Source organism: Embiotoca jacksoni, unplaced genomic scaffold, assembly GCF_022577435.1.
Source record: "Embiotoca jacksoni isolate LCO1_2020_lvr unplaced genomic scaffold, fEmbJac1.0.p SCAF_29, whole genome shotgun sequence".
Taxonomy (NCBI): Eukaryota; Metazoa; Chordata; class Actinopteri; family Embiotocidae; genus Embiotoca; species Embiotoca jacksoni.
In genome coordinates, this window is record NW_027185380.1 from 1738501 (window position 1) to 1766152 (window position 27652).

Consider the following 27652-nt stretch of genomic DNA (forward strand, 5'->3'; position numbering starts at 1 on the left):
GTTGAAAAAGACAGGATCATCTCTCTCTGCATCTCTCTCTCTCTCTCTCTAACTTTCCACCTCTCCCTTCATCTTGAGTGGTTGGAGGGGAGGGGAGGGGAGGGGAGGACGGGTGAGAGAGAGATATGGATGGAGAAAAAGATAGAAAGATTGATGGAGATCGAGAGACGGATGGAGGGATTCCCAGCGAAAGATAGAGTGTTGTTTAAAAAGGTCAGGGCCAGGAGAGGAATGAGGGATGAGACTGCAGTAATCGTCAACACACAGAACCTTTCTATAAAGATATTTACATACAGCAGTGTGTAGGTGCATTACAGATGTAAAATAGTGAGCTCTAACCCACATGGAAAAAATATATGCATTCACATGTGCAGTGTGGACAATTACTTCACCATCCAGACACAAACGAATATGAGCCACACACATAGACAAATTAATTTCCGGCTTTCCAACATAAACACTAATCAGTCCAGGACTCATCTTCAGCTTCGTGAGGATCTCTCCTAAAAAAAAAAAAAAAGAACTAATCTGCTTTTGTTAGTTCAGCTGTGCTCCAAACACCTGAAATATGATTTCTGTTCTTCCTTTGAGCTTCATAAATACGGCGATCCAGGAAATGGGATTTTAGCGGTTTAACGAGGACAGGAGGATTCAACGCATGCCAGGAGTTGTGGCAAATATCCTCAAACTGTCCTCCGGCAGGTGAAATGAAAAGCAGCTACGACGACTCTGACAATTTCAAAATCTTAATTATCTTCTTATCTGGACATATCAAACTTCGTGTCACGACTGGGTAAACAAAATTAATTTTTTTTTGGGTCTACGGCTTCTTGCTCACTGATTCTTGCCACTCGTGGTCAATATTATCAATGATCCGACAGTTGCTCCCTCAGACAAAACAATCTTTGGTTTGTGACCACTTATGTGCTGCATCACATCGACCTCACAATGTTTCTCATAGACAGGAGAGTAATTGTTGGCGTAAATTTGATGTCATTGGTGATTGAAGTTTAAATAAAACAATGTTTTAAAGGAATAACTTAAAAGAGAAATTAACCCGGCCGCGACAATCGTCACTTTTATAAACATGAGAAATGAAAGATTTAAATATTGCATTTGATCCGTTTTCATCTTAACCACGTCGCACACAGAGAGACAAGCACGCAGCTGTCGACCTGTCGCTGCAAGTCGTAACGTTTATTGATATTGTTCAGCAAAGCTCACATCTAACCAAAGAGCTAAATATTAACAACGACGGCTGTCGGCGTTCGCTGGTTGCTGCATGCTGTTTCTATGGTAACATAGTTCAAGCCGACATGTTGGATACATGAATGACTTTTGTAAAAGGGGGGAAATTATATTTCGTGGACGTTGAGTGGCTTCCTGTTTCTGTCTCTGTGTCGTACGGTGACACAAACGTCTACCGGGAAAACAGCTTGTCGCAAGGTCTTCTGAACCACTTTCGAACTGCTGCTGATTTCTGAAATCATTTGGGCTCTGAATTCAAAAGGGGTTTTGGGCATGAAAGTTTCAAAACGCAATGTTGTCAAAGCATCAAAATATATAGCTTGTCCAAATATTTGGAGTAGTGCATATTTAAAGACATTAAGGTTGATGTGTAATAATTATACACTTATACAGTATGTCGTGTGTGTGTTTGTGGGTATGTGAATGCGTATATATGCTGTGCAGGCCTTTTAACTGTCCCTCAGGTTGTGATGTGTTGATACATATTAGGAAGCAAGAGTTGCCACTAAAGCAGTAGTTTTAAGTCGGAGGGGTCAAAAGCTCTGAAAAATGTAATTGCAGAGTTAAATTTAATTCAAAATTTTAGATGACAGGAGAACGGGCGTCTCGGTCTCACTTTCACCTGTTGAACAGTGAACACGTATCCTGTTTTCTGTTAATGGCCATGACTTTTTTTTTTTTGTGTCTTCCTTTTTCAGTTTCTAATTTGTGGCCACTGCGCCACTTACTTTGGATCTGTTTCTGCGGGGGGGGTTTTTTGTTTTGTTTTTTTATTTCAGAGTAGATAGATATTCCGCTGCATAATCTCTTTTTAGGAATAGATAATATCCTGCTCTACTTTGGCTTTTAGTTTCTTCTTTTTTGCATTGTGCTATAACTGGGCTTACTGTGATTGGTGTTTGGAGATCAGTGTTGTTGTGAAACTGATCAGAGCGTGTGTGTAATATTAGAAGGAGCGGTTTTGCGTCAGCACTAACTGACAGAGGGAGAATCTTTTCCGGGTTCAGTTCCTGGGTAACCTACCGGGATGTAACCCGCTGGTTTTGTCAACTGCCATTTTGAAGCCTCAAGTTTGGCATTTGAATTTGTATTTCATGAGAGAAGTTTAACGGGAGTCTATGGAGAAGGAGTTTTTTTGGGGGGGACCCCAGCCCCTCGTGGACCACTTTGGCTTCGCATTTCAGACCTGGAGGCGAGATCCAGTCTGTGGGTTAGAGGGCTTTGGAATGACAGGTGCCTCGGGGGCTGGATTTAAGGGGATAAAACATTTTTTTTAATTTATTCCATGATGTTGTACTAATTCACAGGGATGCTTTGAGCTAAATGCTTACCGCAGCATGCTAACATGTTAACAATGGAAAAGCTTATGTTTCGGAGATATTATATTCATCTTGCTTAAAGTTTCAGTTTAGCGTGCTGTCATGCTAACATTTGCTAATCCGCAGGGACCACAAAGTACCAAGTTTTGCAGGAATTTTGTGATAAATAATAACAATGAACAAATGTTGACTTCATTACGGATTTTCAGAAAGATTACCCTCAAACGTCTTGTTGAGAAAATGACATGATTTGGACATATTGATACTGGTAGAGACTTTCATGATTATTTTTGCAACATTTTCTGGCTGTAGCTTCAGAGACTGGGTATTGTCAAGATGAGTCTTCTATACTTATTGTATTAAGGAAATATCTACAAGCACAACAATGCTACAAAAACATAGTAAAAGCACTTGAAAAGCCTCCATGTTTCACCCTGCCACTGTCTCTATTGTCACAAATATATTAACTTTAAAGCTTGTTGTGCTACGTATTACATTAATAATAATATAAAGATAAATAAAGAATTTTCATAATTCAAAAGATATAAATACACATAAATCAATGTCTTTGTCTGCCTTTGCACTTTCTCTGTATCTTTCTTCGCCTGCTGTTTTAATCAATATTATCCCTCCAACCCATTGCTACAAATAAATATGCACTTTAAGCTTTCTTGTTATTACAAGTCTGGAGTGATAAGAATTCGAAAACATACGTTAATCCGTATTTTTGTTTCCCCGCCTCTATCCCCGGTTTTACATCTGTTGGCCACTCTTCTGTCGACCTCCAGGGTTTTCAGGGGAAAGCTGAAATGAAGACTAAGTCAACATCCTGCTCTCACTAAGACTTCCTTCCCTGAGAGTGAGAGTGTGGGAGTGGGAGTGTGTGTGTGTGTGTGGGGAGGGGGGGGGGGGGTTCCCATCAGCAATGAAGCGCCACAGGAAATGTAGGCCGTCAGTCAGTCACACTGCCATGAAAGAGAGCAATGAATGACTGATTATACAAAGAAAATAGGAGGCTAGAATGTGCTTCTAAAGGAGAAGGAAAGAGATTGTGAGCTGATCAAAGAGGTCAGGAGCCGTCTCACTTCCCTTATTTCTGTTTTCATTATATTTAATTTCATGTCCTTACATGCCAAGATCTTCCTCACTGTTACTCCTTCCTGCATACCATATCTGCTTCTCGTAAACGTATCACCAACTCTGTTTTGATTTGAACAGGTTTCACCTGTAACTCACTGTAATTACTGTACTTTCACAGTAAGAAGTCACATATATTTTTTTTGGTATCGCTGTACTGCAAACTAGAAAAAAAAAAAAAAAAAGGAAATTACAGCAGTGTTCATTTGAGCATAAAGCTTCTTTTTCTAATTGCAACTGCACCCAATTTCAAGAAATTAAAGACTCAACTGTCGTCTTTTTCCAGATGGCTGCACACCCATATACAGAAGAAGGGGATGAGACATGTGGGCCTGTGTGTGTGTGTGTGTGTGTGTGTGTGTGTGTGTGTGTGTGTGTGTGTGTGTGTGTGTGTGTTGATATGTGTGTCTGTATGGTCGATCTCTGAAAATGCTGCCCTTTTCCAGACGGTCGTAAACTCAGACTAAACAGGAAAACCACTAAGTTATAGACAGTTAATCCCCTTCTTACACACAAACACACACAAACTCAATGTCACTGAAGTGCCTATGTCTGCTGGAGGCCATGGTGGTCCCTGTGCTCCAGACTGGAGGGGTTGTCCGTCTCCCAGGAGGCCCACTGGTTTTCTCGGCAGTCAAAGTCATTTTGTTGAATGTCGAAGGTGGGAGGGCTTTGACATTAATAAAGCTTTTACATTCTCTTGTAAATACTATGCCACAATCAAATCTTTCGTTTACTGATAATGCCTGGACCTGTTCTCATAATAACTGACAAAACTTTACATTCTAATACAACACCTACACAGTTTATCTTGATAACGGTAGGAGAACTTTCCTGGGTGCTATATTAAAGTAAGTTTTGTCTGCTTGGCAACCGTTGCTGTCAGATTTTATCAGCTGTAAGCATAGACTGCACATAAAAGTGGACGTGGCTTTTGGGGTCTGAAAAATTAGATTGATGCAGAAGTGCCTTAAACTGCAATACCACCGGGTGCCGGTGGAGGTTGGCTCCAAAAGCCTCTGGCTCCATCGACTCATATTCAACTTCTCATAAAATTCTGTGTCAATATGTTTTTTTCACGAGCTATCTTGGTTTGTCTTAATGGTTTGGCATAATAACATTTGATAGATCTTCTATATCTCCATGACTGGACAGTTATTGTTTGAGGAAACAGTTTAGAAGGTTCAATTGCAAATTTAATTTCAGTATTTTGACAGGTTTTGTAATTCATTTGATACCATTCCTGTTAGGAATTAAGCCATTTCCTGGTTGTAGAATTAATGTCCATAAAGTGTTGTAACTCTTCACATGGAAAAACTGTAATGTAGAAAATGGAAAGTTTTCCATTGCATAACCCCCCCGCCCGCCCGCCCCCCCCAAAAAAATAATAATTTGAAAAATAAAGGGAAGAGGGTGAGACAGAGAGAATGTTTATGTGCAATAACTCCCAGATAAGTGTTTGAAGTGATTTAGCTGAGCTCGGACCAGTCAGCAGTAAATCTATTCTGCAATGGTCCAACTGCTTTCTCACATACACACACCCAATCCATACCTGATGAGGCAGTGATGAGGACTTTGTTAAATCATCCACAAGCACCGCAGAGACGTGACTGTGTGTGTGTGTGTGTGTGTGGGGAGGGGGGGGGGGGGTGGGTGGGGGGGGGGGGAAGGGGAGGGTAGGGTGTATGATTTAAGTAGGAAGTACTGGTGCTAGCCTTGGTTAGTACTTACAGTCCAGCCAAGGCCAAGGCCACTACAAACACACACACACACACACACACACACACACACACACACACACACACACACACACACACACACACACACACTGTCTGGGGATATGTTTGTGCTGGTAATGAAAACATGCCAGTGAGTAGATTTACAGGAGAGAGCAACTTGACCTCTGGCCCCAGAGAGGATCTAATCTTCTCATAGATACAACCACTATATTCTCCTGCAGCCCCACAACAACATAGAATAGAATAGAATAGAATAGAATAGAATAGAATAGAATAGAATAGAATAGAATAGAATAGAATAGAATAGAATAGAATGGTTTGCTCGGTATACATCACTGTGCATTTATCTCTACCTCAGCAATTGGCCCCACTCACACTGTTGACTGCCCTTGTTCCTAAAGTTAAAATGCTCCCCGGAGATAAAGTCATGGTTCAATGACTGTTCAGGCTTTCACAGCATGTAACGAATTACACTTGCCATAAGTAGTTAAATATCTGTATGTATAGTTAAATATGCTGATTGCCTTGGAATATAACCCAGAGGAAAATATGACAAACACAAGTGAGTGACAGTTCTTGGAAAACATGTGTAATATGCCACTTGATGACTCGCATGTGACTGACAACCATAATTAACAGCTCTTTGAAAACATGTAATATGTGAAGTTATGTCAAACTTCAAAGAGCAAAATGACATTTTGAATCATACAAATGCTTGTTAGCTTCAGGAATGGGAAAATGTAACTTCAGCAAGTTTAGCAAACTAAACTCCCCAGATACTCCGGGGAGGCATAAACTGAGGGAAAGCAATGCAAGGATTTGCAAATACAACTGATTGAATATGGTATTAAGTTTAACGGGGTTGTGTAAAATTGAATCCAACATCGTGTTTGTTTTTCTAATCTCACCACAAAATCTACCATTTTAAATGTATGCTATGATCTGTGATACAATTTGAACAGCTAATAAATGAACCTTGAGATGTTTTCTCAGCTGATGTTTCAAAAGAAAAGACCATTATGTCGCAATTTTCCAAGCTTATTTTAATTAATCCCAATGTATGATTCTAGACTTTACCATTAAAGCTATAACGGGGGGACTTTTATGTATAATGAATGTCAAATAAATTTAAGTCCTTGGCAAACAAGTTCATCCTAATGATACAACACCGGCAGATAAAACCGTCTGTATTTCACAGTATACAGACTTTTTGAATCGGGTGTCTGGTGAGACCTTCTGGACGAATACAGACGGCGAGGATGGCTAATTTATGGTTTTACCCTCTACTATCTGGAATGGGGGTTGAATAATTCAGTCTTGCAGAGACAAGTTTTCCCTGCGGGTTTCAGTATTGTGTTTTAGCAACAAATAAGAGGCGTTTTAAACAGTAAACAGTAATGTAGCATTGTAATTATTTTCTTAATGCTATTTTTCCAAAAGTTGAAGCTCAACAAAGTTCATTATATATATATAGAAAAAGTAAAAGAGATATCTCGTTTGTTGCAACACGAAGGGGAGTCTGACTGTGTGATGACACGAAGCCTCGCTGAGAGTGTTTGTGTAGTGTCTGAACGAGTGTTTATGCAGATGTGTTTTGTGTGAATGAGCAGGTCTGCCTCTCTTCAGAGTGTTTGGTATTTGTCAGGTCAGGAAATAACATCATTTTCTAGACGCGGCCGGTGGGATCACAAGGGATTGTGGGTAATTGGACATCCAGATGGATGTGCATGAGCTTCCAGGAAGAAACGGTTACCACAGTGATCAAACCGAACACACTCTGTAACGTTAATATCGTTCATCTCCGTCTGTGCACCCCTCTTATTTTTATTTTTATTTTTTTACTTTTCCTATTCGCTTCTTATTTACTTCATGATTTCTTCCCTCATCTCAGGGTTTGTCTCCTCTCTTCTGTTCTCCGTTCAGACGCCTGATGAACGACACTGGCAGAGACAGGAAACGGTGTAGGTTTGGCTCGAGAGTTGAGTGGGTGGGTCTACCGGGACCAATCAACAAAATATGTACAAAAGGAAGAGCCAGTAGTCATGAGTAATAGTAACCGTACACGCACACACAATTAATCTCAGTGGTTTTCTCTGGGGTACAACTCCTCTCACAGCCTGTGCACTGTAGCTAGCTCACCATCTGAGAGACTGATGGAAGCTGCCATTACTCCCTCTGTTAGCGAGCAGCGATGTGGCTGGCAGTGCTGCTAAGATCTCAAGATTAGTTTAAACAGTTTCACAGTCTGCTGACAGGGGACACGGCCGACAGCCTCAACGCAGATAACATCATCGCGGGCCAACTGCAACACAAAACAGATGAACGTTACATCAATGAGCTGGCGGGAAGCTTCGTGACCCATCTGAGGTCAAAGTATTGTTCTGACAATGTTATCTGTAAAAACTAGGAGGGAAATATGAATCATTCAAACACAGAAACATATAACACCATATAAAACCATATATATATATATATATATATATATATATATATATATATATATATATATATATATATATATATATATATATATATATATATACAGTGGTGTGAAAAAGTGTTTGCCCCCTTCCTGATTTCTTATTTTTTTGCATGTTTGTCACACTTAAATGTTTCAGATCATCAAACAAATTTAAATATTAGTGGAAGATAACGCAAGTAAACACAAAATGCAGTTTTTAAATGAAGGTTTTTATTATTAAGGGAGAACAAAAATCCAAACCCACATGGCCCTGTGTGAAAAAGTGTTTGCCCCCTAAACCTAATAACTGGTTGGGCCACCCTTAGCAGCAACAACTGCAATCAAGCATTTGCGATAACTTGCAATGAGTCTTTTACAGCTGTGGAGGAGTTTTGGCCGACTCATCTTTACAGAGTTGTTGTAATTCAGCCACATTGGAGGGTTTTCCAGCACCAACCGCCTTTTTAAGGTCATGCCACAGCATCTCAATAGGATTCAGGTCAGGACCTTGACTAGGCCACTCCAAAGTCTTCATTTTGTTTTTCTTCAGCCATTCAGAGGTGGACTTGCTGGTGTGTTTTGGATCATTGTCCTGCTGCAGAACCCAAGTTGGCTTCAGCTTGAGGTCACGAACAGACGGCCGGACATTCTCCTTCAGGATTTTTTGGTAGACAGAATTCATGGTTCCATTTATCACAGCAAGTCTTCCAGGTCCTGAAGCAGCAAAACAGCCCCAGACCATCACACTACCACCATCACCATATTTTACTGTTGGTATGATGTTCTTTTTCTGAAATGCGGTGTTACTTTTGCGCCAGATGTAACGGGACACACACCTTTCAAAAAGTTCAACTTTTGTCTCGTCAGTCCACAGAGTATTTTCCCAAAAGTCTTGGGGATCATCAAGATGTTTTCTGGCAAAAATGAGACGAGCCTTCATGTTCTTTTTGCTCAGCGGTGGTTTTCGTCTTGGAACTCTGCCATGCAGCCATTTTTGCCGAGTCTCTTTCTTATGGTGGAGTCATGAACACTGACCTTAACTGAGGCAAGTGAGGCCTGCAGTTCTTTGGATGTATGTGGGTTTGGATTTTTTTTTTCTCCCTTAATAATAAAAACCTTCATTTAAAAACTGCATTTTGTGTTTACTTGCGTTATCTTTGACTAATATTTAAATTTGTTTGATGATCTGAAACATTTAAGTGTGACAGAAATGCAAAAAAATTGGAAATCAGGAAGGGGGCAAACACTTTTTCACACCACTGCATATATATATATATAACATACAATGACAATTGTATTCTTAATATTCTTTTTAAGCGAGTCAAATATGTTTCTGTCTCCCAAATGCAAGCTGGAAACTGGAAGTGAAACCGTATATTCCTAACAAATGTCCTCGCATCTCTACACTGTGAACCCTTTTTTTTTTACATAGCAGCCACTGACTAACATGTGAATCGGTACGAATGAAATACCTTCCAACCATGTCATACACACCGTTTCTCCAAAAAGGTTTTTTTCCATCTAAATATCTTTTGTTAAAGTTCAAGGGTCTTTTTCTTTTTTTTTTTTTTTTTGCATAGTATTTCTTACATGGGACATTTTGAATATGCTCACCTATCCGTGAAAACTTCAACATGAGCTTCCTTACAGTTAGGAAGTTCACACAGTATTAAATAATGGTTATGGATTCTGCTGTAACTGAAGTACAGGTTGCTGACTCATCGTTTTTGACCAGCACTGATGACTGCACATGTGCTATTAGCTGGCCCCCAGGCTATGACTAACTGCTCTGGCACGGGCGACGTTCAGGTTAGAAGGAGCACAGCTGAAATGTGTGTTTGACAATACGGAATCCATTAGAGCGTGCGCGAGAGATTAATAGATAGCGGTCGCGTGTGTACATTGCTTCATGAAAGTATTCAGTCTTTTGCGCTCGACTATATAGGGAATTAGTTGGGCTTTTTTTCAGCACACAAACCTGAAACCTCTTCGCGGATACTCGCACGTGTTCTGATGAGCAAAAGAGAGATGCGGGAAAACACAAGACATAAAATATAGAGAGCGCTTCGGCGAAATAGAAGGATGAGTGAACACAGGATAGCGTCGACTACAATGCTCATTCATGTTGCACTGGGTTTATTTTCGCTCAACTCGAGATGCACGGTTGACAAAACTGTCCGTTACGCCAGTGCTCACATGCTCAGTCTCCACCTGGATGTGTGTGTGTGTGTGTGTGTGTGTGTGTGTGTGTGTGTGTGTGTGTGTGTGTGTGTGTGTGTGTGTGTGTGTGTGTGTGTGTGTGTGCATTTGTGTGAGCGTGTATGAAAGAGAGCAACGGAGCGGTGTGTGTTGGAGTATATGGCATTCATTACAGTGGTGCTACAGACAAACTGCTCCCTGGATAGACATTGATTTTCACCCAATGGATCTCACTGTTAGCAAACCTAATAGCTTGGTGGGTAATGGGTACATGTTATGAATGAGCCCCCGCGGGCTTGGAGAGGAGAGGAGAGGAGAGGAGAGGAGAGGAGAGGAGAGGAGAGGAGAGGAGAGGAGAGGAGAGGAGGAAGGTAATAGATAACCAGGCTTAATATGGACAAACCGTAAATAAAGAAAGGACAAAGTTGAGTAACATGTGATCAGAAGTTACCTAAACCTGCAGAGTGGAACTTTCGTCTTCCCATTTTTTCCAGTGAGAGCACTTACGGAAACTCTGCTGACATGTGCTTACGTCATAGCTAACTCCACGGCTACTGCTGCGACTGTAAAACGGTGGAGAAGTTGTGGATGATTGAAACAAAAAGGTGTCCCCACCCTCCAGAAATTACTCGTTTCACTGTGATCATTTTGATCCATCCAATGCGATAACATTTGGAAAGTCTAAAAGAACGGCGTGATTGAATTATTTTTATCCCCATTCAAGTTACCACAGGGCTGAAATGAAAGGCTCAGCCAGTGGAAGTCTCTTGTGTGCGTCCTGTGGTCGACCCGTCGAACATGCCCGGTTTGCATTCATTAGGCCGACGCGGGACTGTCTCACTAGACACTTGCTTTAAAAACTCTGTTTCCTGTAAAATACAGAAAGATTTACCTGATAATGATAGTTTTTTGGGGTTTTTTTTGTGAACTTGTAAAGCAAAGGGTTGAATGTGATGGACATTCATTTATAAGTCCTCCGCTACAGCTTTAATGACAAAAAAGAAACAAGAGAGGAAGATGTGTGAGGAAATTAAACGAAAAGACGAGAAGAGAAGAGAAGAGAAGAGAAGAGAAGAGAAGAGAAGAGAAGAGAAGAGAAGAGAAGAGAAGAGAAGAGAAGAGAAGAGAAGAGAAGAGAAGAGAAGAGAAGAGAAGAGCAATAGATCAGATGCGAGTTGAAAAGGGAACTGCTATTTACCATTACTGCTAATAGGTTTCAAAAGGAAGCAAGTCGTTAGCTAAATGGATAGGCCCTAAATGACACATTACCATGTTAAAGGCTGATTCCGCTCATTATTGGAGCTCTGATTCCTCCATGCATCACCAGCTAGGACTGTGAGCCGGCCACTAGTACACAGACCTGCTGTCTCAGCAAACACACACACACACACACACACACACACACATACTGTACACACAGAGAAACACACACATATAGCTGAGAGCTACGGGGAAAAAAATGCCATGATAAAAAAAAAATTACTCGGGTAAGGCCTTTGTTCTGAGTCAATATGTAAATGGGGGAAACTGAACACAGATTTGTGGTGTGAAATCATACAAAACATCATCAGTCTTTGGTTGTTTGGGAGGGAAATATAACGTGGCTTTAGAATAAAGTAAATGTGGCTGAATAGAATGAAATAGAGTCCTTCAAAGTTCTCCTGTGTTGCTTTCAGTCACTAAACAGCTGCTGAGTCTATGACACAGACCATAGTTGTGTGTTGTGAAACAGATGGAATTTTTCTGCATTAGACACACTATATTTTACAGGAGAAAAAAAAAAAAAACAGTAGAAGACACATGGGAAGAAAGTTGTAGTGTGTGTGTGGATGTAAGTGTGTATAATTAATTAGCAACAGACATTGTTCGTCATGGCTGCGACTCAGGCAGGAGAACAAGTTTTCTACGTTTAGCTTCTGTGAAATAACAAATGCTACTAGGCTGTAATTGTTGCGTATATGTAACTGTAGTATGTTCATTACAGTGGCATGCAGTTCGGTGGCAATTTTGACAACACCCAGCAAATTTGAAATTGGAAGACAACCTTAGAGAGCGATTAAATGATCCCGTCACAGCCCCTTAGATTGGATGATTATACCGTTCAATAATATTAATCTGTGATGGTCAAGAATCTCCTGCAGTTAAATTGTGATTAAGCGTTGTAATAATTTTTTTTTATCCCCTTTCCTCTTATCAACCTCACCTCCTTGCATTTTATTTGATACCTTTTCATTTCCCAGGATGCATTTGTCTGGAGCGGGGACTCGTTTTATTCAGCTGTTGGTTAAGGCTGCAGCCTGCCAATAATTTTATGTAGGCCACCTGGAAATTAGCTCCGCCATGGTTACACTAACTTCAAATGTCTCTTGCATGTGATTTCAGACTCATGGAGAAAATGAGCTCCGTGTTTATCACGTGCTTCTGAGGCTTTTTGACATTTGGCTACGACAAAGACCTAAAAGATTGAACATTTTGGGGTTTTTTTTGGCCATGTGTGTTGAAACTTACAGCTTCAGAGACATAAGGAGGAAGGATGGAGGCCTTGTTTCTTACTCAACAACAACCCATTTTGTGTTTGCATTGCTGATAAGGTCACTGTCTGCAGAGATTCTATTTTATCTCCCTTTTCAGTGATGAATATTTGTACGACTGCTGTACATCAGTACAAAATGGTCAGGTTATTCTCCAAAACTCAAAAGGACTGACATTAAAACTTGGCTTCAAGGTTGACATAGAATGAATATTTATATACTTATCCTGCAAGTTGTAACCTCTAAAATAACTGGACATAACTTTATAATATACATATCTGACTACGTCCTCAAAAAGACACATTCGTACAACAAGTGGACACGTGAATGCTTGTCCAGTGCCAAAGGTCAGGTACTGTTGTGTTATTGGGGAAACATTGCATTTGATCAAAAACAGTTTTATCGGCTAACTTCACAGTTTTAAAAAGGATCGGTCTGTGTGAGTTACCTCTAAAATTTAAATCGCAATCATGTAAAATACACTGGTTGGACAAACCTAAACCAGATTTGGCTTCAAATTAAAAAAAAAAACAGGATAAAAATGTGTCCCAGAGCAGCGCAGCTAAAGACCTCTACAAGTCAAACGAACAGAAGTCTTTGTTAACATGGCCCAAGCAGCCAGCAGAGGACAATGATCTGTTTGAGTTGCTAGAAGATAGCAGTGGGTTCCTCTAGGAATAAATGTGCTGACAGACCACCCACCTCCCACCCACTGTCAGAACAAGCCTGGGGCTCGGCTGAATGCTTAGGTCGGCTTTCCTCTGCTGGGCCAAACAAGGTCAGCAGAAAAAAACATAAAGTACTCACAGATATTGAAAACTGGAATACTGGAGGCTTGACAGAAAAATAATTTCTCAGGAAACTTTTTTTTTTTTTCCAAATACGATGACTTTTGCTTCACAGAATCTGGCATTCGCCCCTGATTTTGGGGAACACTAATAGTTTGATACCTCCAGCGGGGGAAATCCTCTCCGACAAGGCAGAAGGTCAGAGGTTGGATTCAGCTAAAGATTCAGCACATCAATCCCTCTTGTCAATCAATCGTTAAAAGGTAGAACTGCAACAATTACTCAATTTGTCAGTTAGTTGATTTTCAACTATTTTGATAAACAGTTATTTGAGTAATTTTTCAGACAGAAATGCCAAAGATTTACTACTTTCAGCAGCTCATTTGTGAGCATTTTCCACTGTTTTATAGACCAACTAATCAATGAATAATCTCAGGAAATCAATTTAAAAAATAATCCTTTGTTGTACCCAACTGCCAATTGTCATTTTTTTTCATCCAGCGCGCATGTTGAACTCTCAAAAGTATGTTGGCTTTAAAATGAGGTCAGGAACATTGTTGGCACACCGCTATTCTGGTGCAGTTGAAAGCGGATGCATGACTGAATGACAACAACCTGTTCTTAATAATAAATATCAGTAAAACACTGTGTCATTGATTTAAGAGACTAATTTGCACCTACTTAGGCGAGTGCACAAAGCAATTACACTCCGATTCATTTTTACGTTACGCCTGAAACACACCTATGATTAATTAAGACAACTTGGACAACTTGTGATTTCCCATTGAGATTATCTACTGTTAAACTAGGAAAAGTTAGTTTGGATCACTAAATTTGGCCCTGAATACACTTGCACCGTTATTTTATTGCTTTCCTGTATCTATAAATGCTGCTGCAGCGAAAATATTTCCCCTTGGGGATTAATAAAGTAACTATCTATCTATCTATCTATCTATCTATCTATCTATCTATCTATCTATCTATCTACATTGTGTGCTTACATGAATAAAATATAGCTCCTAATGCCTTGCTCAAGAAAAAGGAAATGTCATCTATCTTGCTTTTTTGCCGGTAGTCTGTTAGACATTAATCATTCCTCTTTGCTCCTTCAAATTAAGATTCAGTAAGTCTTGGCATTACAGTGTTTGTTTTTAGCCTCGGTACTGGGCCTGCATAACACAACGTTATATATAAAACAAATTTGAACATCTCTCCCAACCTGAACAGGAAATGACAATGTGGAATAATTCACTCCACACAAGCCTCGTCCAATCACGAGCCAGCGCCCCAAATCCCCGGGTGTCGCCAGTCTATTACTGCAGGGCTGCAAAGGTGCTGTGGCCCCCATCCACACGCATACGCCCGCACAAACACACACAATTTTTCACATATTTCATCTCATGTCAGATTTGAACATTTGCTCTGCATTAGGCTCTCTGTGGGTTTGCCTTGGACCAGAATAATGGAAATACAAAAAAATATAATGGGAATGTGAAATTACACACAGAATACGTCCCTCTCGGTGTCTGCTCGCACTCGCGCACACACACACACAATACTGATGAGAAAACCAACTGGAATAATGGAAAAGCAAAAATGTATACACAACACATGCCTCTTTCTCCCTCCTTCATTCTGCCTCGGCCTGTATTTTTCACTCTCTTTGTCACACACGTACGTACACATACACAAACACACACACACACACACACACTGACACACACACACAGAGGTGTGTATAAATGTTAAATCCATAGCTAACCAGGCCAGTCTAATAGACTCTTATTCCTCTGACGCTTTATCAGCTCAATCACACAAACATTCAGCCCCAAAATAATGGCCTTTCTGTTTGCTGCCTCTTTCTGTGTGTGTGTGTGTGTGCGTGTGCGTGTGTGCGTGTGTGTGTGTGTGTGTGTGTGTGTGTGCGTGTGTGTGCGTGTGTGCGCACGCGCGCTTCTATCTAGGAGCTGTGCGGCACAGACTGTGTGCACTGCATACAGATCTGTCAGTAAAGTGAGTAGCGGCAATTGTTGGGTTAGGAAGTCCTAGACTTTCATTCATTCATTTATCCACCTGTCAGTCAAGCTGGCTGTACGTATTTGATTTTAATTAAAAGTTACAAATGAGGCAAAGCTACAGACTACCAGCTACGAATGGATCACACACTAATTTTAGCAGTGAGAGTCTAGTCAGTTAGTTTAGGGTGTCCAGTAAGGAAAGCATTTGAGTTAAAGTGCAGGAGTGCTACTTTTTTTGTTAACATTTCAGAGGTTATTTAAGTGTTGGGGGGTTTTTTTCCCCCCACTGTCTTTACTTGTCATTAAAATACTACACGCATAGCGTAGCTGCATAGCAAGAAGTCGATTCAAACCATGAAGGGACTCTGGAGTTTTACATTCAGTTTCAAGTGGTGCCCTACAAATTCCAATTTAATTTTGGGGTGAACTACGTGCTTACGGGGCCCTGTAAACTTGTCGAGGTTATAAACAGCTCTGATGCATCCTGTTGAACAGCTCCTTCCACCTTTTCTCTGAGACTTTGGTGCAAATAAAATCTGAACTCTGCAGCTCAGGTAAATTGCTCTGTATTTAGCTCTGGAACAATCGTAGACCACACAGCTGGGTGAGGTCACGAAGACACAAGGTAGAGAGGACGGTGACCCTTGACAGGTCAAAGTTCATGAATGTGAGAGGTTAGACGTCGCCTGGTATTGAAGGTCGGGACACAAAAATCCTTACAGCTGGACACACAGACAGAAACGACAGATGTGTCAACAAACATTCGAAGGCATGCTCAGGATGATATCTTTTTATGCTACTCTCTCTCTCTGTCTCTGTCTCTCTCTGTCTCTGTCTGTCTGTCTCACCCCCCCCCCCCCTCCCACACACACACACACACACACACACACACATTCTGGAAAGCATATTGAGACCATATGTTGAACAAGGATGTTGTGGGTGAGGTTATTAGTAATTTCTAGCAGCCACTAAAACCAGTCGGTTTCAAGCTGAACATGACTTCAGAGAAAAGACAGTCTAACAAGAAGCCTCAGCTCTAAAATTAGTACTCCACAATGGCCACAGCAGGCTTGCCAACAAAAGTGTAAAAGTCAGCCTTTAAAAGATGATCCATAAAGCACTGGGATGTTGGTGGGAGTCTGGTACAGTGGTGTTAAGATATTCTGATATTATAAGATAAGATATTATATTCTGAGGAAGAAATCGTCCATGCAAATGTGTCTTGAAGAAGTCTAAACAAAATCTCAACTTTATAATTTCAGCCCCATTTGTCAGCACTTTGAAGAAAAAGAAGATATTAAAATTACTCTAATATGACAAAGTTTATTTCTCAAGCATTAGAACCACATTACGAAGCCACAACAAAGCTAAGGAATCAAAGACTGTGTACAGACCAAAAGCTTACGATACCGCCATGTGGAGGCCATGTGTGTCGAGTTCACTACAGTTCTGGGTCGTCTTAAAAGGGACTGACGCTTCGCAAAATTAGGTTTCAGATTGTCCACAACACAACTATCACTTCAAATTAAAGCCAATGCAGAAGTGCAGCGCGACCAAGTATAACCAGGTCCTGACTAACAAAATGTCTGTTTGCAATAGGATCCCATTCAAAAAGCGTCAAGGAAGTAAGAACATTTTTATTTGTCTAAACAACTTCCAAGTCTAACCGACTTTATATTCAATTGTAGCGTGAAGTGAAATGAGTATAATGCACATTGCATGTTAGTTAACACACCAAAAATGCTCACCATGTGCTCCAATCAGGTTTCAAGAGTCCCCGCTTTACAGATCTGCAAAGGTTGCCATTCGAGAAGCTGATACACTGCATATATATAATTATTAAGCCAAGACAACAACAACAATATTCGTGAAGATCTCGTGGTAAAAGTATTTCTACACCGACTGTAATCTGGGTTTAACTTGTCAAATAACTTTTAACTCTGTAAAATTTGAAGACAGGCTGCTGGAATGAGGGCAAGTTTTTAGTGATGGTGATAAAACTGTCCTTTGAAATTCAACATTCATACATACTGCTTATAAACCGCACCGACAACAAAAAGGCAATTTGGGCGCATCTCTTGACAAAACAGCCATATTTGACACACACACACACACACACACACACACACACACACACACGTACTAAAAGACGGTGGTTCACGCAGGTTGTTCTCAGGGAAAAATGAGTAGATTTTGGAAAGAGCTCCCACAAACTACAAGGATGTCAAATCATAGTTTTCAACCCCGTCATGAGCTATTGGTGTCAACACTGAGGCAAGTCTATTTTGATGTTATCAAGTAGGATGCAAACTCAATAATACCCAATATCCACACCTGACTTGTACACTATATACTGTAAAAAAAAAAAAATACATAACTATTGATAAACCTGATTATGTCACCCCACTTTATCCAAAAGCAGATCATGATTTCATTTCAAGAAAACAATTTTGGTACAACTGAATGCTGCAGCCACTTCACCCAGATAAAATGTAATGACAGCATAGGAAGAAAAAAAAAAAAAAAAAACCTGGGCCAAAATCAACAAACTGAGCAGTAGTTCCCAAAGTTTGACTCAGAAAAAAAAAGCTTACAAAAACCAAACCCAACAAACTAAATAATTCCCAAATAAAGCTGGGGGGCGTCTGTCTTGCTTCGTGGCTGTCTTTGAACTGCCTGTGTCAGACAGATTTCTCCTGAAAAAGACAGCTTGCTCTCAGTGTGTTCGCTGTGGGTAAACAGAGGTTTTGAACTCCAGTGATTTGAGTTGGAACAAAACAATAAGACCTCCAGAAAACCCACGGTGAGACAAACCGACAAACAAACTGAGGCTAGGCATTGAGCTCAGCTACGGCCGCAGAGGTTGTCAACGGCACTCCTACACAGGATGAAAGGGAGGCAGTGGAGAGGAGGTGGAGGAGGAGGTGGGAGGAGGAGGTGGGGGGAGGGAGGGAGTGTACAAGGCGGCGGAGAAGAGAGGGGCAAGGATGTGAAATAAAGAAACGGGCAAAGTGAAGAATGCTTTCAGAAATGTGCAAGGACATTTCACCAGTGTACTTTGAAATGATCAATATATTTAGATCCAGATAAAACAATAAAACAATGTATAGCTGACACTTGCTGTCTCAACATGACGCAACAACGACAAGTACACGTTGTGGAAAAGGGTGAATTAATGCAGCGATGAGGAGACGGACAACCAGGAGGCCAAGGAATGAAAGGAGAGAAGGAAAGAAAAAGCGGAGAGAGACCGGAAAGCACTAGGCAAGCAAGAGGGGATGAAGGATTATGAGTAGCAGAGGAGGGGAAAGGTTATGTGTGTGTGTGTGTGTGTGTGTGTGTGTGTGTGTGTGTGTGTGTGTGTGTGTGCAGGGGGGCTCATTATTGACACCATGTGTTACCACAGGAAGCTCCTTGAGAAAATATAAGCACCCACATAGATCAGAGACGAGGGAGAGATGAGAGAATGAGACGGAGAGATGAAGAAACAGAGGTCACTGCAGAGTCTTCGCAGCTGCAGACGTTGTGCGCGTTTGTGTGCGTTTGTGTGCGTTTGTGTGCGTTTGTGTGCGTTTGTGTGCGCGAGGGTCAGCAGCCTCTGTTCTCGCAGCGGTGCATCTGTATGTCGGGCGTGTCGTGCTTTAGCCACAAGTTCACAACGTCAAATCCCAAAGCGAACGATCACGGGCCTGCCTGTCTGTCTGTCTGCCTGTCTGTCAATCAATCTGTCTGTCTGTCTGTCTGTCTGCATGCCTGTCTGTCTGTCTTTCACAGACGTGCAAAACGTGAATATTTAAAACACTTACGGTCTGTTTCACTTAATGGGATTTTTGAAAGTACTAAAAGTGCTCAACTTCTTCAGAATGTCTCAACAAACACTCAGTAAAATAAATACTGGCTTTTTAGTGGAGATTTTCCAGACAGCACCGATACAGTATGGAAAAGATGAATCTGCTAGTTGTAAGAGGACGACTTTTGTAGAGCTGAAATGATGACTTTCACCGATTAGTCGAATAAAATGTAAACGAAGGGGCGAGGAAAGGGGGCCCAAGAAAACTATTCGTATGGTTCCGTTCTGGCTTTTGCAGCAATATTCCCAACGAGTAACCTATATTCTGTTCTTGACTCGTGAAATGCTTCCTGAGAGCAATTTACCTGCGCGGCGGCAGACGTGTCAGGAAATCTGCAAAGGTTAGAGAAGAATGAAACCATCAAACTGCGCTGGACCGGTGCTTCAAAGCGAAGACGGGTAATTTTGGTTGTTATTATTGCGACGACGCGCTCAAACGTCCAAGTTGGAGGAGAGGCAGCGCGACTTCAAAAACACTCGTGTACGTTTTGAAGCCTTTCGGTGCGGGAAATGGACGCTGGACACACGTACTTGTATTAATCTCCATTATTTTCCATGCATTCCACGCTGCGAACGCACGGGCTTATTTACGAGCCGGATGCGCCGCAAACCGACGCTGGGAGCTGAGGCCCCCCCCCCCCCCCAAAAAAAAAAAAAAAAAAAGTTTGTCGTCCAAAACTGGTTTGCAATTTTGACATTGTTTCCAACAAATCCACATCTCTAGTTTATTTCTCAGGAACAGTTAAACAGTCTGGATGCTGCAGCCGGTGCGAACGCGCGTGCGCACCGTGCATGAACTCGTGTGAAAGCACACGCACGCACACTTACCAATTCATCAACTCATGCCCCGTTTCTAAGCCCACCGTAGAAAGGAGCCGGGCGGAGCAGCTATTGCGTCCCTGGTAGAATTAACTATTGATTTTCTCCTCAGCATTATCAATGCTGTCCTGACAACAAAACAGCTTGGCCACACTCACAGACTCGCGCACCCGGGGCGTACAGGCGCGCGGACCTAGATTTTATTCAGCGGAAGACGCGCTTTGCAGGAGTCAGCACGGCCGCGCAGGGAAGAGCGGGGGTCAAATACGTACATGCTGCTGCAATAAGCGTGCACTAACAAATTCACAAACAAATGACGCGCGCAAATAATCAAACGTAACCAAATGTTCCGAGAGCCCTTTCGCACGCGCATCAGTTCAAACAAAGCGCCATCAAAACACCGGGCCGCGTTTACCGGCCCCGAACCGCGCGCGCTTCCGCGATCGGGGGAACGTCGCGTTTGCGAACGGGGCGAGGAGTCGCACTTTTGTCCAATTCATTTTCACACATCGACACGCTGCAGCCAAACGTCGCCGCGGTCGCGTCCGTCGTTGTCTTTATTGCGTCATGGTTTTGTTCCCATCTCGGGCTGAGAAACTCAAATGAATCCCTCCCGCGTTACAGAATGTCGCTACTTGTCCGCCTCCCACGGACGTTTTCTTTCTTCCAAAATGGAAAAACATGTCAAAGCTAAAATTCATAAACTTTCCACCATCGCGCATTTCTGCTTATTTGAACTTGGTAGGGCAACGCCCTTTTTCTTTATTTGTTTTGTGTCGTTAAATAATTCAGCAGATTTCCAACCAAAACTAAATAAATGACCGATAAATGTACGACCGGAGTTTTAAGAGCTGACAAACCTTCTAATAATTGACTTTTTTGGTTACAGTATTTGGACTAAATACCAAATGTGTCAAGGCTAACGTGGCAATAATCTATTCATGTTAATATTCTACATGTAGAACTCCTTTTACTTTATCTAATTCTAATCAGCACATCCTCTGTTGTTTTAAACCAGCAGGTATCACTAAGCTTTAAGCCCACACACATCCTAACCTACAGCACTGTGCTAAAGATGAAGCATTTCACATATTTAGATTCCTAAATCCACAAAATAAAACACTGTGGACAGTTCTCCAAGATGCTGGGAACAAACCTACTGCAAGTACTTTAAGTGCAGGTCTATCAAGGAGAACCGGAGAGGTTTTAAAAGGCAAATGGTGCTCAGAACAAAAAATTGATTTGATTTAGTTTTCTTTCTCACTTTGTGTAAACCGAATGGATTTTTTTGTTTTGTTTTGTTTTGTTTTAAAGCATCCTCGCTGTGCATTACTGAACCTTCGCTGTGATGCATTACAAGTCCATGCATTCGAGTCCTTTTCTCTTTTTTTCCTCTCCAGCTTCCACTGTTTTTCTTATTGACGACAGGAAGGATGCAGCGACGTTCCAACTTAGCACCTGGCTAATTTTAGCACCCAGGGGATTCCTCGGATGTACACGAACACCTGTCGGTGGTCATGTGATCTATGTCTTTGGCACGATGTCATTGATTCATTCTTGGCTGCCTTGAAGCCAAAGACAACTCCAGTTGTCATTGAAGCATATGCAACAATATAAATGCAAGTACTGTAATAAGCCTAATCATATTTATCAATACTGTCCTGAACATGGATATTGATCGAGAACCCCAAAATGTCATAATTTGTGGTTCGAGACCCAATGACTGATAAGGATATGCATTATTTTCTGACTTTTTTTTTTATTCAAAATGATCCTCAAGAATTTGTAATAGTTATTACGTAAATGTTAGCTGCAACCCTAGTTAAACGTGTCCATGGTGTTTGGCTTTAGAGCTTTTTCTTTTATAGTGAATTTATGATTGTTGCGCCTGGTGACTATGAATGATAGCAGCGGAGATGAAAAAATATAAATTTATCCAAGAATGTAAAAATATATATATAATTTAGCATTCTGAGAATGGCAGCATAGCCGTCGATGACGAAAGCGTAATGTTTGTAATTATTCAAATCGCTTACAAATACAGCACTGATGTATTCACAATCTGCATTCATTTTCATGTTTTAACAGAGTGCATTTAATTCTGCCAAAACCTTTTTCGACAAACCGAACGACATTAAGTCCTTCTGCGTCTTTCATATCATCTACCGTACCTTCCTTCTTTCTTTCCATATTTCTAGGGCACGTTGAAAATATTCACTGAATCTGGGCAGCAGTCTGAGGAAAAAGTCTAAGAGCTTTCCCTCTGGTGTATACCATCAAATCCACTCAGCTAAGCTCGGCTGCTCTCATATTAACATAGCAGAGTGAGATCAACATATTTCAGAAACATTATGACACTGGGATGAATTCACCTTATAAAAATGTTGATTTCTCTGATGGGCAGAAAAACCCACTCTGGATTCACATCACATTCGCCGCGATACCTCTGGCGAGTTCACATCACATCGCGTTCAGCCCGCTTGGTTAAATCCGCATTACCATAAACCTATAAACACATAGTTGCTCCGAAGAGACCTTTTATCGAAAAATTAACTTGTTGGGGTTTTTTTTTTGGCGAAGATCCTGCCAAGGAGAAAATATTTCATAGGATCAGTCTGCACCTTCGATTACGCCAAAGTACGATAAATATCAACAGGGAAATCAATCGAATACGTTTGATTTTTGCAGTGTGAGGTTTCTGCAGGACAGACGAATTATGAATAAGTCACATGGATCTGCTTCATAAAAGTGTTGATTTCTCAGTTGGGTTACAAACCTCGTCTGGATTATTTCCACACTGGGAGTCTCCGGTGACTATCGTTCACATTTATTCATGCAAATCAGGCTGGTAACATTCACATTAATGCTCCTCCAACAAGACAACTTTTCTTGCAACGTTCTCCGAACTTTTTGACATTTCACTGTGTGTTATTAATGCAGTTGTTTGGCCTGGCGCTAGAATCTCATGCATCATACACCCCCCCCCCCCCCCCCCCCCCCATCTGATAGAAATGTATAATGAAAGAAGAATCACACTGATTTATACGAACAATATGAAAACAATGGCTTCACAGGGGCAAAATAATTCATAATGTCAAAGCTATGTCGCAGTTCTGTTTATGTTGTAGATTACGCTCTTGGTTTTCTGGCCTCATGGTGAGGACGTTGGAGCTTGGCTGCGCTTGACTGTGGCTCGCAGCTCCGGTTTCCTTCGCCGCGCACGCAGCCCGGGAACTCGGCTTGCGTTAACGTTTGCGCAGCTGCTCTGACGGGCTGACCAGTGAGCGACCGGCGTCCGCGGTTAACCGCGTTTGTCCCACCACCTCCTCTTCAGATGTGTCGTTTTCTTACACGGTCTGACAAGCGAAGATATTAACTTTACAGTGAACCGAAGTTCAACATTGGAGGCGGGGGGGGGGGGGGGACACCCCGAAGTGTTTAACACTCAAAAGTCAATGCTGAAGCAACAGAAGCAAACAGGCAACAACAACAACAACAACAAAAAAAACACATAAATGATTTACAGATGAATCACGTTATTCCGACCGAGCCCCGCCAACTTCAAAAATGATGAGAAAGGCAAAAACAACATGGAAACACAGAAACCGTTTCGTGGGAACGGATGAAAACTGCAGAGAAATGTGTTACTGATTGTTCACGATTGGAAAGAAATGTGTCACATTACGTCCTTTGAACAATTATTGTTTACTTTTGATCGACCTGAGCAATGAATCTGCTAGCTGCACAAATCCATGTCGTGAATTAATTCTAAACTGAAGTCAAATAAGCCACCTGCAGCACTCAACTGCACTTTATCTGAACTTCCATCGCACCAAAAAATATCATCAGCAAAACTTCCCCGTCTTCCCCTCCGAGCAGGAAAAACAAGCTTCTTCTTTTTTCTTTTTTTTTTATATATATATATATATATACCGAGGAAAACCGTTTCAACTTCCACTTCAATCCAAACTTTAGTTGTTTGTACATGCGTCACATCCCTCACTGACAAGCTATACTTCAACCTCATCCTTTCTCTTGTGTCCTCTGAACCTTCCGTCTACCTGTTTCATCCATCTTCTCTCCATCATTGGGGTCTCCCTCCCGTGCCTAACAGCTCTTGAACGCACCCTTCATCTTCTTCTCTCTTACAGCCCCTCCTCCTCCTCCTCCTCCTCCTCCTCCTCCTCCTCCATCTGATTATCTCCCGGCGTCTCTCTGAGCTCTGTCGGTGATAGAGAGCATGCTTGGTTGACACGCCTGGTAATGAGGCTCCTAACACAGATGGCCTCTCCCACCCTCTTCTCCTCACACACACACACACACACACACAGTATGCAGAAACACATGAGTGAGGCGGCCGCCGCCGCCTCCGCCGCCTCCTCCTCCTCCTCTCCGCAGGAGGTCCAGAGCGCTCCTGGGTTAAACACTAACTGGAGATGTTTTGAAGAGGATAAATAGAAGAAAAAAAGAAAAAAAAAAAAAAAAAAAGCATGACGAGCAACAGATTCGTCTCATCTTCCAAGAGACAAGTTACCAACGCCAAAACCCCTCGCTGGACACGCATGAAGCAAACAAACGCCGCATATCCCCCGTTCAAACAAGCTCCTGATCGTCTTCCGCCATTGGAAGCGTTTGTTTTTTTTTTATCTCCTAAACAAGTCCAATTTTACTGCATTCGTTGGCTTCGGGGGACAATTTGCCTAACAACTCTAAGAATCAATACTCGCATGAATATTTTGACTGTTATTGTGCGCCTTGTTTTATTGGTTTTGTCTCAGCTGTCAATCCCCTATTTCTGCTCCAGGCTTTGTTGCTGGTTTTTCATTGTCGACTGTGTCACGGCCCTAACACACACACACACACACACACACACACACACACACACACACACACACACATCTTTACGAATACACCAAGTAAAAAGTCAAATGCATTTCATGGCACGGTTTGTTCTGAGAGGAGATCCGTGTGAAATCCAAACAATTTCATTTTCGCTTTCCGTGGAAGGGCATCTTTTCAGATGGTTTTGAGACGCGTCCCTCACAAAAAAACAAAAAAAAAGGTTTAACACCCGTACAACTAGAGGTTAATGATACGGTCCGAGTTGACCTGCGGTACTGAAAATGACATCACTAAGTTCTTAACATGTCTTTCCAGAATCAACACCCGTTGAACTTGAAACATTGAACTGCTGCAGAAACGTTACAGTCAACTTGTGCGCCGACGTACGCGGCATGTAAAAAAAAACGCTTTTCCTGACAATCAAATACGAGTAAACGAGAATGACCCGAGAGGTATTGCGTTTTACAGGCTTGCGCGTCCCATCGTTCTCGTCGTCGCAATCTCTCGGGAAAGGCTCGAGAGAATTTCTTCAAATCCGGCACGAGCGTTTAACGCGAAGATGAACAGATTAGAATTTGATGGTGAAAGGTCAAAGGTTACCGTGACCTCACAAATCTCATTTGTGGCCCAAAAAAAAAAAAAATCATATGACAAACATCCCACAAATATCTCATAAGATTAATATGATGAAGTGATGACATTTTATATCCAAAGTGTCAAAAGGTCAGCTTCGCTGTGACATCATAACATTCTGCATAAACGTATTTCTGGCCTTTTTTTTTTGTTGTTGTTGGGTTTTTTTTAGAGCCGCAACCCCGCAAAAGAGAAGGGGAGATTGATATTTCAGATTGAGTCAGATTACTGAATTGTTGACACTTATCTCGGGTGTCAAACTTTGAAACTGCGGTGATTGTATATCCCCCCCCCCCCCCCCCCCTCAAAGTCTCCACTACACCAGTCTGGGAAAGTGGACTGGATAGTGGAGGCATACAACCATAAGGCAGGAATTCCATCGCTACCTTGTGCACAGTCTTGCCACCTTAAAGTTCAAGCGCTTCATTTGATTTACGAGTCTACAAATAACAACAAATCCACCTGCGGTTCTCTGACCTCCGAAGTTCGCGTTTCTCCGCTTTTAGAAAAAAAAACACACAACACCTCAATGAAAAAAGGAGCGACCGAAGCATCTCCCCTTCTTCGTCAATTAACTCGATAATAAAGAAACCCACGAGCAAAAAAAAAAAAAAAAAAAGGGGGCGGAGCTCCGGAGAACTTCGTCAACACGTCAGTTCTCGTTGAGAAAACGTGTCTTTCTCACCGCGCCGCGCGCGGGAGTCGGAAAGCCCTTTCCATCACGAGGCCGGTAAAGGTGTGGTTCGTTGTACTAATTAGCTCGTGGAAAAAAAAAAAAAATAAAAGGCAAACGAGCCGCAGCGGCGACTGACGGAGCTCTTGAGAGTTTTTGCCCCTCGCGTCTGCGACTTCCTTGCGGCGCCGTGTATTTTTGGTGTATTGATTATCGATCGGTCCTCCGGCGACTCACCTCTCTGCTGGCCGCGGCAGCACTGCCACAGCAACGCGCTCGCGAGCACGAGCTGGATTCGCTTCATTTTCTGGTTTGATAATCGCGGAGACGGCCGCGCGCGCGCTGGGGAGTCCAACGCCGTGCTCCTCTCGTGCGTCTCGAGCGCTGAGTTGAGGAAAGTTTCACTGAAGTTGGTCCAAACTCTCTCGCTCTCTGTCTCTTGTCTCTTGTCTCTCTCTCTACCTCTACCCCTCCTCCTCCTCTCTTCTCTCCTCCTCTCCTGGTTTAAACATGGGGAGGGGGGAGAGGGGGGGGGAGATGTTCATGACAAAATATGTTATGGATGGATGGATGGATGGATGGATAGATAGTAATCAGATTACTTTACACACTGACTGTATGAGCAGTGTTGTAATTTAACTGGTGACAAATATGAACATGTGTCTTAATGACAGTTGCTCGAGTCACTGTATCCAAAAAAACAACAACAAAAAAGGCTCTTGAAACATGGCCTCAGTGCTCTGTAGAGCTGAAGCAGTCTTGGGGATATAATCTTCACACGCTACAAAGCAAATACAAATGTTGCATCACCACCTTTTTTTTTTTTTTTTTTTTGGCTACCGTGAACAAACCAGCAGAAGTAGGGAGAGGTTTTGGTCCAGCTGTCCGACTTGACTCGGTTACATACACTCCTGTTCTATGGCTCCTCCTGCTGCCCTGCACAACTCACCACACTTCGGGGGCAAAAAACGTGGGAATAATTATCACTCTGACAACGTACAAAAGCACAGACAGATGCAGAGAAGTGAAACAAAGGAAAACATTGTGTGGTAGTTGTGTCAGATGTGGGTTTTTTTTTGTTTTTTTTTGCGATTGTTGTTTTTGATCAACTCAGAAAGTTGATTAAAGCTTTCACAAAGAAGCTTAAGTGAGATGTGAAATTTGATTAAGTTGATTTATTTTGGGGGGGGGGAAAAACACAGTAAATGTCAAGTTCCTAAATGTGACCTACAGTTGGAAATGATCAACATTATTAAAGCACTGATGTTACGTAATGTGAATTATCATTTATTTTAGCGTATAAATGTGGATTATGTGTATTTTATTCAACAAAAGTCAGTAAACTAACTCATGACATCCCTCCGCTGTTTGGGCCATTATAGCTGTTTACTTCTT

General features: G+C 41.8%; 1 protein-coding gene across 1 annotated transcript in view; it reads right to left on the minus strand.

The window, feature by feature from the left end:
* Positions 1 to 26665, minus strand: part of lama2 (laminin, alpha 2) — a 178552-nt gene extending 151887 nt beyond the window's left edge. The window contains exon 1 of the mRNA XM_069161590.1: positions 26495 to 26665. Within this exon, the coding sequence (XP_069017691.1) occupies positions 26495 to 26561 (67 nt within the window). The 5' untranslated portion in view covers positions 26562 to 26665. The remainder of the gene's footprint in view (positions 1 to 26494) is intronic.
* Positions 26666 to 27652: the final 987 nt, after the last annotated feature.